General features: G+C 38.6%; 1 protein-coding gene across 8 annotated transcripts in view; it reads left to right on the top strand.

Moving 5' to 3' along the window:
- The window catches only part of CACNA1E (calcium voltage-gated channel subunit alpha1 E), a 1,021,369-nt gene that overhangs the window by 825,690 nt on the left and 183,580 nt on the right, over positions 1-12,099 (top strand). For 5 of the 8 annotated variants that reach the window (XM_089671475.1, XM_089671472.1, XM_089671471.1 and 2 more), the window contains exons 6-8: positions 4,236-4,339; positions 9,409-9,561; positions 11,117-11,295. In XM_089671475.1, coding sequence (XP_089527601.1) covers positions 4,236-4,339; positions 9,409-9,561; positions 11,117-11,295 — 436 coding nt within the window. Of the gene's footprint in view, positions 1-4,235; positions 4,340-9,408; positions 9,562-11,098; positions 11,296-12,099 lie in introns of all 8 variants that reach the window. The other 3 variants (XM_089671470.1, XM_089671473.1, XM_089671474.1) reach the window with 1 other exon arrangement.

Raw genomic sequence — 12,099 nt, 5'->3', positions numbered from 1 at the left:
CTGTTTCCCTTTATGCCTGTCAGAACCACAGTTCTATTTGTATAGGTAATTCAAGGACATTCTATGTAGGTATTTCTTGACTGGAGCCGAATACAAAGTGTGTTGAGCAGGCTCTTTCAACAATGTATACATATAGAAGAAAAGCTAACATGCCCTTGTTTTTATTTTTACCCAAGTAGTGTTCTTGACAGCTTGCTGGTATATTAAACATTCTATGCAATCTGTCAGTCAATTGTTTTTTGTAGAAAATCCTGGTACAACAAAGATGTAAACAAAAAAAAATTCTGGAATGTCTCCGTAAGAAAGCAATTTGTTGTTGAGCTGATTTATAAAACATGAAGACTATAAATATTCATATATTCATTTGCAACCAATCAGATACCCTTTTCTTTCTCTAGCCTACATACAACAGCATCTGGAATCTGATTGATAGCTGTGGACAGTTTACAGGTTTTTTCCACTTTTTATAAAGAGAGTCTGTCAGTAAAATTACTGTTTGTGTAGTTTAGTCTTAAAAAACCAAAGCACTCTAACAAAATATTGTGAAAAATCATTAAACTGTATCTAAGCCTCAAAACAAAAATGTAATATATTGCAGCATACGAGTCCTTAATTGTGATTTTTAGGCTTTTTATTCCTTTATTTTTAACTGGTGGTCCCACAAGTAAAACTATGTCTTTGGGTGACAACACTCACTTACTGTGCTGTATCTGTGGAGGAGAAGCGTTGCCACCAAAGACTCCTCTAAACTAAACTACAAACACCACTATCATCTTCATTAACCACTTGCCCTCCAGAGGATTTATCCCCCTTCCTGACCAGGCCATTTTTTGCAATACAGAGCTGCGTTACTTTAACTGACATTTGCGTGGTCATGCAATGCTGCACCCAAATAAAATTTATGCCCTTTTTTCCCACAAAGAGAGCTTTCTTTCGGTGGTATTTGATCACTTAATTTTTTGCGCTATAAACAAAAAAAAGACGTATCGAGTAAAAAAAAAAATTAAAACAATCAAATGTCAGCATAAATTTAGGACAAAATATATTTTGCTGCGTGTCTTTGCTAAAAAAAATTCCCAAATACATGTAAATTAAATAATTTATATGAAAGTTACAGTGTCTACGAATGGCGGTATACAGGTGAAAATCAAAAAATTTGAATATCGTGCAAAAGTTCATTCATTTCAGTAATGCAACTTAAAAGGTGAAACCAATATATGAGATAGACTCATTACATGCAACCAAGATAGTTCAAGCCGTGATTTGTTATAATTGTGATGATTATGGCTTACAGCTCATGAAAACCCCAAATCCACAATCTCAGAAAATTTGAAAATTACATGCAATCAATAAAACAAGGATTGTACATAAAACACTATCGGACCTCTGAAAAGTATAAGCATGCATATGTACTCAGTACTTGGTTTGGGCCCCTTTTGCAGCAATTACTGCCTCAATGCGGCGTGGCATGGAAGCTATCAGCCTGTGGCACTGCTGATGAGGTGTTATGGAAGACCAGGATGCTTCAATAGCGGGGTATTGCCAAGAGAAAGATGAGAAACATGAGACCGAACAATGCAGAAGAGCTGAAGGCCGCTATTGAAGCATCCTGGTCTTCCATAACACCTTAGCAGTGCCACAGGCTGATAGCTTTCATGCCACGCCGCATTGAGGCAGTAATTGCTGCAAAAGGGGCCCAAACCAAGTACTGAGTACATATGCATGCTTATACTTTTCAGAGGTCCGATATTGTTTTATGTACAATCCTTGTTTTATTGATTGCATGTAATATTCAAATTTTCTGAGATTGTGAATTTGGGGTTTTTATGAGCTGTAAGCCATAATCATCACAATTATGACAAATCATGGCTTGAACTATCTTGCTTTGCATGTAATGAGTCTATCTCATATATTATAGAAAAAAGAGAGAGGGATAGGTGCAGCGCTTGAATCAGAAAACATAAAATAAGTACTCAATAGAAATGTCCTAAGGGTATATGCAAAGGCAGAAAAAGAGAAAAAACGAAAATGGAATACAATAGTACGCAGTGCGCTATTCAGTTAATGATGATAAAGCACACAATAGTCCAAGTTCCCATATCAATTGCTGTGAGGGAGGTAAAGATCCTTGAAACAAATAGATTGCGCACTCACCAGAAGTGCATATAAAATACGCATGTAGAGAGATATAATCTTCAAAACATCTCAGTCATCAAGGTTCTGGTCAGGTCGCACTCTACATCATCCTCTGTCTCACCGTGATCAACAGTTACCAGGGTTCATCAAACAGTATGGGCGTCAGAGTTCTCCTTGGTCCAACCAGGCACTGTGGGAGGTGGTGCTCTCAAAGAGAGCCCAATAAGGGAGGCCACATAGTGTGATGTTGTTTGACACATGTTTATTGTCAAGATAAAGTAGAATAAAAGGTGTTACTGACCATAAAATAGTTGGCCACATGTGGTGGCTAGATGTCCATGTGCTGTAGCCCCTCTGACGCGTTTCGTGCGATGCACGTTCTCAAAGGGTACAGGGCTTACAGCAGGACATCCATCCCCATCTATTTATGCAGAGAAATGGCAATTGAGCTAGTCGCGACCGCCATTTTGCCGGCATTTCGCGCATGCGCAGTGCATCGGCGCCATTTTGCCGTGGATCACTAGAACGAATACATATGTTTCCTCTAGTGTCCACTAAGAACATATAAGGCGGCGCCATATTATAGGCTGGAAACAAATCTCTATTGTCATGATCCTGGTCATGATACACAATCCACAGGATCATGACTATACTAATTTATAAGAACTTGCTATTATTGCGTATTTGGACGTTCAGCATACTGATGTATTAACTTCATTTGAAGAGGTCAATATTGTATTAAAAGGTGCAATTTGTGGTAATATGCTTACATTGTATATATGCATATATAAATGCATATAACAAAGTTTTCATTATGCAAATAATTAGGAACAGTCCTTCTGTACTCCAAATCTCAATTCAAATATAAATATAGATATTAATTAATAATAGCAATGAAATATATTTTATATAAACTATAAATTATGAATAATACATATGTGATATAAATATGCGATGGCCATTTCTGCTGCAATAAAATAGATGTATATGATACAAATGCATTTAAAATCTAATATATTTTATTAAATATAAGTTAAAAATTGGTCAGTAAGGTATATCCAAAAACAATCAATTTCATATGGTCAGAAAACACCCAAGAAGCATATAAACTCAATATACATCATCAATGGTTAAAATTACTCGTATATAAATGAATCTAATATATTAAAATAAAATCAAATGCAATAAAATAACACATAATAAACAGCCTAAAAAACATATAAAATTAAATTTGCAATGACAAATTATAATAATATTCAATATTGGGACAATATCAACCAACATAAATTCACACAATTCATGAATGTCACTCATTCAGGGGCAGTGAAAAGAGATTGTTTTGTACAAGATCATTTATCTAAAAGGTGTAAATGATTAAATGAATAAATAGGAATCCTGATTTGTAAAAAGGGATGAAAAATGTTAAGAAAAAAATGATCACTAGCAATATAAACGCACATTAGCTATCATCAATGAAGCAATTTAAATCGAATTCAATATCTCATATATTAGTTTCACCTTTTAAGTTGCATTACTTAAATAAATGAACTTTTGCACAATATTCTAATTTTTCGAGTTTCACCTGTATGTATTTTTGACTGTCGCGTAGGTGAATTTTTTAATAATAAAAGCATAGTATGAGAGGAAGGATCCAACTGCATTGATATGTGCCGGGCAGTGGGATTTATGTTGGCCATCACAGGCTATGCTCCTAGAATCTAGAACCAATGAGTTGTCTGGAGGTATTCTCACCTAACTTGGTGGACCTAAAGCAACCCTCCAAAGTTTTGTTATGGTTGAGGTGGCCCTGGGTCTGAAGAATAATGCTTCACTTGGTTAAGTTTGGCTATCTTTATAAATGTTGAAATCTCTTAGTACATGGTTGCTCATAACTAAGACTAAAGCAAAAAGATCAGATCTTGTAGAATTTGTAGCTGAAAACTTAGCTTTTAAATAAAAAAGAGGTGTCTATTTTGGTCTTTTGGTAGTACAATATTACTTCATCTCACATGGTTTAAAGGTAAAAATTAAGGCACCTTAAATCCTGACTTTTCTTCTAAATGTGTAGTTGGTTAATGCATTTTCTATTTTGATTGCAGCATTCTGGCCACAGCTGGAACTCACTTTAATACTCACGTGGACCTGCGAACATTGCGGGCAGTACGTGTTCTCCGACCGCTCAAGCTGGTCTCGGGAATTCCAAGTAAGTTTCATTTCTTTACTTTTGTTTAGAAACAATTATGGTCATTTAAAATCTTTCCAGTATGTTTTTAAATCCCTTTCAGTCCAAACCTGTTAATTTGAGCTGATACAATTTCAAACTGGTATGTCTGTTCTGTTATGTCTATTATTAAATCCCATGTGACAATTACAAACAGAAAAAGTGGCAGCTGCTCAATCAGCTTAAAACCGCACATGGGGAGCATTCATTTTCAAATATATGTGGATGCTGCATGCTGTGTCCAGGCTCTTCTGTGTCATGCAGTCTCACTTTCATCTGTGAGACATGTATTATGGCATTATAGAAATTGAGTGCAAATGTTTCCAGTGCTACTCCATGTCTCCCTATGATGCCTAAACATGAAAAGCCAGCACTTGCTAACAGAGCAGCAAATTACTTCTCATATGCATGTACTTAATAAAAAAAAAAGAGAGAAAAAAAAACTTGAAAAACTTCACCATTACACAATGTAAGGGGTAATGTGTTTTCAGCAAAGTACAAGACATCTGACATTGAGCTCCCCTAGCCAGCAGAGGACCTGTCTAATCTGTTTCTACTTAAAATCCAACTCCAAGAAATCTGAAAATTCTCCCTTTTAGTGGGGCTGCACCTGCACTGCAAGGGTTAACTGCTAGTTTAGGTCGAGAGGAGAGTAAAAGCACTTTTACTTACCTTATTCTCCACTCCCCCCAGCAGGCTGTGCTCCCTCATTCTCCAGTGGTAGACTGTCTATTAGCATCATGTCCAATGCAGGGCTATGGGCCTTGCCTTGGTCTTAATCAAATCAGGATCTAAGACTGCTGGAGCATGGTGGAGAGGTTGCTATGAGGACCGGTCTTGCAGTGCAGAGGAGCGGGGGATTGGGTAAATAAATCTTTTTTAACAATTCCCCCAGACCTAAGTGACCTGTTAACCCCTGCAGTGGAGGCCAGCCACACTACAAAGAGGAATTTTCAACTTCCTTAAGTTTGGCCTTAAAAGCTCAACTTCAAGCAAACATCTGAATACACAAGTGAAATACCGATATGAAAGATTATATACCTGCCAAAAGAATTGGTATTTATGTCCATCCAGTCCTGAGATTTACATATCTATGGCATAAAGGATAGTCCTGCCTGGTGCTTGTTGCAGTTTCACTTTCACTTACAAGTCTACTTTCCCCTAAAACTGGACAAGGAAAAGAGAGACAGCACACCGATGAGCTCACTTCTCTGTCTACTCTCCTCCTATCTGCTTGCTGCTACACACCTGTTTGGCTTCTTGTGCTTCTTCTCTCACCTAACAGACAATTTGATGATTTATTAATATTTACTGAGGCACAAATATTTTTGTGTTTTATATCTGCTTCACGTTTGGCTTTAAAAAAAAACTAGATGACAAATGTATGCGTATGTGTAAGATGCATGCCTCCTGAAGGCACCTATGTATTGTGCAAATCTATTTTTATACTGTATATCTTTGCACAGGTCTGCATGAGGTCAGGTCTGCATCAAACACATCAGCCTGGCGTGTTTGATTTCAATATTTACTATTTATATATATATATATATATATATATATATATATATATTATATTGTCAAAAGTATTGGGACGCCTGCCTTTACACGCACATCGCACATGATCTTTTATGGCATCCTAGTCTTGGTCCATAGTGTTCAATATTGAGTTGGCCTGCCCTTTGCAGCTATAACAGCTTCAACTCTTCTGGGAAGGCTGTCCAAAAGATTTAGGAGTGTGTCTATAGGAATGTTTGACCATTCTTCCAGAAGTGCATTTGTGAGGTCAGGCACTGATGTTGGACGAGAAGGCCTGGCTCACAGTCTCCGCTTTCATTCATTCCAAAGGTGTTCTGTTGGGTTGAGGTCAGAAAAGACAAATTCCTCCACCCCAAACTGGCTCATCCATGTCTTTATGGACCTTGCTTTGTGCACTGGTGCGCAGTCATGTTGGAACAGAAAGGGGCCATCCCTAAACTGTTTCCACAAAGTTGTGAGCAAAAAATTGTTTAAAATGTCTTGGTATGCTGACGCCCTAAAAGTTCCCTTCACTAGTACTAAGGGGCTAAGTCCAACCCCTGAAAAACAACACCACACTATAATCCCCCCTCTACCAAACTTTACACTTGGCACAGTACAGTCAGGCAAGTACCATTCTCCTGGCAACTGCCAAACCCAGACACATCCATTGGATTGTCAGACAGAGAAGCATGATTCGTTACTCCAGAGAACACGTCTCCACTATTCTAGATTCCAGTGGCAGCACGCTTTACACCACTGCATCTGACACTTTGCATTGTACTTGGTGATGTAAGACTTGATGTAAGACTTGGTTGCAGCTGCTTAGCCATGGAAGCCCATTCCATGAAGTTCTCTATGCACTGTTGTTGCGCTAATCTAAAGGCCACTCTGCTCTGTCATTTTACGTGGCCTACCACTTCGTGGTTGAATTGCTGTTGCTCCCAGTTGCTTCTACTTTGTTATAATACCACTAACAGTTGATCGTGAAATATTTAGTAACAAGGAAATTTCACGGATGGACTTATTGCACAGGTGGCTCGCTTGAATTCAATGAGGTGATTGGAACAAGTGAATCCAATGATTTGGAGGGCTGGTCCAATACTTTTGGCAATATAGTGTGTATATATATATATATATATATATATATATATATATATTTATATTACACACCACAATTTTATGTTTAATCTGTTTTTACGGAAAATCAAAAGAATACTGAAACCAATAATATTGCATATAGGATAGTCACGTATATAATATACATATAATCAAAACTGTAAACTCAGAATTTGGGTTACAACCCACTAAACGGCATGAGAGAAAAGAGTAGAAAAGAGCATGCTTTCAGAAGAAGGAAAAAAGAAAGAGGAAGCATGAGCAGTGGAAGGAGAAAATAAAGAGGGGTAGAGAAGGGATATTTAGCTAGATCCAGACACCACCCATGTCCCAGCTATGAACCAGAAAGGGCGAGGATGCCAATATAAGCTTAAAGGCAGGGGCGGACTGACCATTCAAGCACTCGGGCACTGCCCGAGGACCCGGTGTCAGTAGGGGGCCCCATGAAATGCCCCTGTTACCTTTTTTATAGGCTTTTTTGAGTGTGGGCAAGGACACAGGGGCCCCATGATCCCTATTGCCCAGGGGCCCTATGAGTTGTCAGTCTGCCCCTGCTTAAAGGACATTTTAAAAGAAAAATGCAAACTATGAAGAATAGCTAAAATGATTCCACGCACTCTGTCAGTTTAAATTCCTCTTCGGTGCCCTTTTCCTAAGAGACCAATTGTTCCATATGGCATATACAATACATTTCACATGCTCACTCTAACATAGGAGGAATATGGGGTTTACGCCAGTGTATACAAATAACAAAAATAATAGTTCTCACTGAGGCTTGGAAATGGCTCATCAATTTGTTTCTAATTTGTTTAAAAGAACCAGGTATCATAGAGAGTACAATAATTTGCATTGGGCAGGTTTTAGACAGGTTCTCTTGCTGGCTAGTGGGGCCAGGTGCTGGGTTGTCTTGTGCTGTGCATGCATGTTTATGCCCAACCTGAATAGGAATTTATTTAATTTAAACCTGAGTTTTACTTTAAAGTGATATTAAACCCAAAATCAAAAATGAAATATATTGCAGCTTAGCAAACCTTAGATGTGATGGCTGCATCAGTTTTCTTTTTTTAGGCTTTTCTCCCTTGGTTTTTACCTGGTGATCTGGCCAGTAACATACCTCCTGTACAGGGGTGGACTGACAACTCATGGTTCCCCAGGGCAATAGGGGATCATGGGGCCCCTGTGTCCTTGCCCAAACTCAAAAAAGCCTATGAAAAAGGTACCAGGGGCATCTCATGGGGCCCCCTACTGACCCCAGGCCCTCGGGCAGTGCCCGAGTTTCCAAATGGTCAGTCTGCCCCTGCTCCTGTATTAGGCCCCTTTGACACAGGACAGACTTTGTTTTGATCAGCAGGTGATCTGTCCGATGATCCCCTGCTAATCAGAGTAGAGAGGGTGGATGAGCCATACATGCCCGCTCAGTTCATGCAGAGTAGACACAGACAGAGCACACTCTGCTCTATGGGTGGATTGGGAGTAAACAGGCTCTCATTTACACCCAACTGCCCTTCGATCTGATCCTCCTATACAGAGGAGGACAGATCCCCTTTAGCGGACTGGATCAGACTGGAGGAAGGCAGGTATAAGAGGACACAAGTCTGGTTACACCTTTTACACCTGCTGGCCCATAGAAGTGAATGGACTGTCTAGTCAGGTCTGCCAGAAAAACTGACAGGTGGACTTGATCAGACTGTTCGTGTGAAAAGGGCCTTAGTGTGTTCCCACTCTGTAAGAATAGCACAGTGGGCACATTTGGGAAGCAACATTGTCAGTCTACGGAGGGAAGTGTTAGATGGACTGAAGCCAAACACCACCTAACACTTTATAATCAGTTACAGCAAACAATTATTTTTCCCTTTTTGTAATAAAGGTTTTATATAAATACATAAAAGCTGATCATTGTAAGCACCTCTACCTGTGTTAAATGTTTTTTCTCATCCCTGTAAACTGATACATCTGGAAGAGAGCTTGTTCTTTTGAAAAACAACATACTTATTGGCTGGATCATGTAAAAGAAAAGAAGGTAAAGGCACCTCTAAGTGTGAACTGGAAACTTTGTTCATTGCACATAAAAGACAACAACTTACAGGAGGGTAGAGAGAAAAAGGCACATCAATATTCCATGCATGAGAGTTTTAGCTGGATCACCAAATGAAAACAGAAGAAGAAAGCCTAACAAAGAAAATGAATGCAGACATTACTTCTATGAATTGGTAATCTGTAGTATAATAAATGTTTGCTTTTGGGTTTAATACCACTTTACGTCAGACATTCTGAATTGCTAACATTGGTGCTCTGTTAATGCAGAAGCTCAGGGAGCACCTGGGAAATTTTGGATACCACCTCTGACCATTGCCATTGCACTTGTATCTTTAATCTGTATTAGCCTGTCAACACTGTGTCATGTATCTCTCCTACAGGTTTACAGATTGTCTTGAAATCCATCATGAAAGCGATGGTACCTCTGCTACAGATTGGATTGCTGCTTTTTTTTGCCATTCTCATGTTTGCAATTATTGGACTTGAGTTTTACAGTGGCAAGCTGCACAAAGCCTGTTACAGGAACCAATCAGGTAGGCAGCCTACTACATCATATGTCTGTAATGTGGTTATTGTGACAATAATCTTAAATATGTCTGTCAGTTACACAAAATATTTTATTGATGCTAAAGTAATGCATTTGTTCTTTAGAAGACAGTGATATTTAAAAAAAAACATAGAGTCTTATTTAATAATTCTTAAGAGCAGCATTCCATTTAAAAAAACAGAGTTCCTATTTCCTTGGACTTATTTAAGCAGAATGGATTATTTCTGATAGATATGGATTTGACTCATGCATATAATGGACCCCAGTATGATAAAATGCATTGGTATACCTGTAGGTATGAAGCATACTCTGTGCTATTTACATTGTCTTGTCCCCAATAGCTTCCAGGACATTGTGCCCTTTCCTAGCGTCAAAAGGTTTATATGTGCAGCACACTTTGTCCAGTGGCTCAACATTACTGGGATAAGGGCTCAAAGTGTGCACTGCACGCTGCATATGTGTGGCTTTTAAAAAATAGAAGTGTGCTTCCATGACCCTGGGAATGGGCACCCTAAATCTGCAGTATCCTGGAAGCTATCAGGGACAAGACAATGTAAACCACATGGGAGTATATGTGGCAGGCTTTGGGGGTAACAGTACAGGCCTACAGGTATGTCAAGCACATTAAACTATACACTGCAAGATGGCATGGTGCATTTAAACTTACTGGGGCCCCTTGTCAAAAGGTGAACTTTAAATGGGATGTGTCAATGAGGAATATTTAATTAATTATTATTCTTGAAGCTCCAGCCAACACAATCCTTGCTTCATTAAATTCTGAAATACTGAACCAGAACAAACAAATACACAATAGGTATCACAACACCTGCACATTCTTGTTCTAAGTCAAGGATTGACTAGTTAGTGATGTCAAGATAAGGATGTCAGCCTTGAAGGATACACCTTCAAAAACAAGTTAATACAACCACCATATTTTTATCCTGATGGGTCAGCTATGTTTGTTTGTGAAAGAGTGGCAATGGTCAGAACTTCTGTCCGATTCTTGTCTGTCCTCAGAGACAAAACAGGAAATAAAGGTAATTCTCTGCGATGTTAAACAAAATGCCACCTTAAACAATTGTCACTGAAAAATGTTCTGATGACAATGGAAAACGTTTCCAAATTTAAGTCACTTTCTTTCCCTGTGACTTTGGTTCCTGGGACAAGTAGCATGGTTAGATCTCCCCATCAGGGATTTAGTATTTCCCTACTCTATCCAAAACTAAAAAAAAGTTTTGGCTTGACATGCAGTTTGAGTTAACCGGCCACACCAAGGTGATTCCTGTGTTTAGTCCCATACTACCTACAAAATATAAACATTGTGTACTTTGTTCTTTTTAAATGGACCAATTGCTTATAGACAGCATAAATCAACACATACATAGTCATCTACTATATATATGTCTCAAATGTGAGCAAAGAAAAATAAAGTGCTTGGGAAATTAATATTAATATTACTGAAATGTTATCAGTGACTTTAAAATTGCTTTATCATAAATACATGATATTCTCCTCCTTCATAGACCGTCATATCTTTGTAGGATGGGATGCAATGGACCCTCCTCACCCATGTGGTGTTCCTCGATGCCCAGATGGATTTGACTGCAAGGAATGGATTGGACCTAACGATGGAATTACTCAGTTCGATAACATCCTATTTGCGGTGCTGACAGTCTTCCAGTGTATAACCATGGAGGGCTGGACCACAGTACTGTACAATGTATGTATAATCTTTTTTCTCCTTTTTTTCAGTTATAGCCTTAAAGAGAGCTTGTCCCCACTAGGCATATGTAAAAATCTGAAGTTCCACTCTCCAGCTATGCATTCTCACCTTTCAGGCTTATTCAATGTTATTTACTTGTATTTTCTCACTGTCAGACTGTGAGGCTATTTGTCTCCTGCCAGAGCTCAGTACTGAAAGAAACCAAGTTCTCCAATTGGCAGTTCATTTATTACTTATTACAGGTACTTATATAGCGCTGACAATGTACATAGCACTTTACATATTTATATTGTACATTCAAATCAGTCCCTGCTCTCAAGGAGGTTAAAATCTAAAGCCCTTAACTCACATTCATACATACACATACTAGGGCCAATTCAGACAGGAGCCAATTATCCCATTTGGAGTTCAGGAGGAAACCAGAGTAAAGCCACGTAGGAACAAGGAGAAGATGCAGACTCCAGGCAGGCTGAGTTGCAGTTGGGATTCAAAATTGAAAGTCTTCTATCTTTCATTAACCTATATAGAGTGCTAGGTACCAGCCTTGAGCTAGAAGACAAGACAGCCCTTCGAGGCCTTACAATCTAAAACTGGGTTGGTATTTTTCTGCTGGAATACAATTTGATAACAACACCTATCCTTGTGAAAAGGGATCCTGTATCCAGTTCAAGCTTGTAGCAGCCTGCAATTGGCAAATATCAACTGAGTATTTCAACTGCATATTTGTTTTAATGTAAATAGTATTATTTGTAACCTCTAATTAAATATTTAACTTGCATTTATAAGGTTCAGACAGAGTTA

Source organism: Staurois parvus, unplaced genomic scaffold, assembly GCF_062004578.1.
Source record: "Staurois parvus isolate SC_StPar_1 unplaced genomic scaffold, SC_StPar_1.0 ptg000106l, whole genome shotgun sequence".
In the NCBI taxonomy this organism is placed as follows: Eukaryota; Metazoa; Chordata; class Amphibia; order Anura; family Ranidae; genus Staurois; species Staurois parvus.
This window is presented reverse-complemented; position numbering and strand designations above follow the sequence as displayed.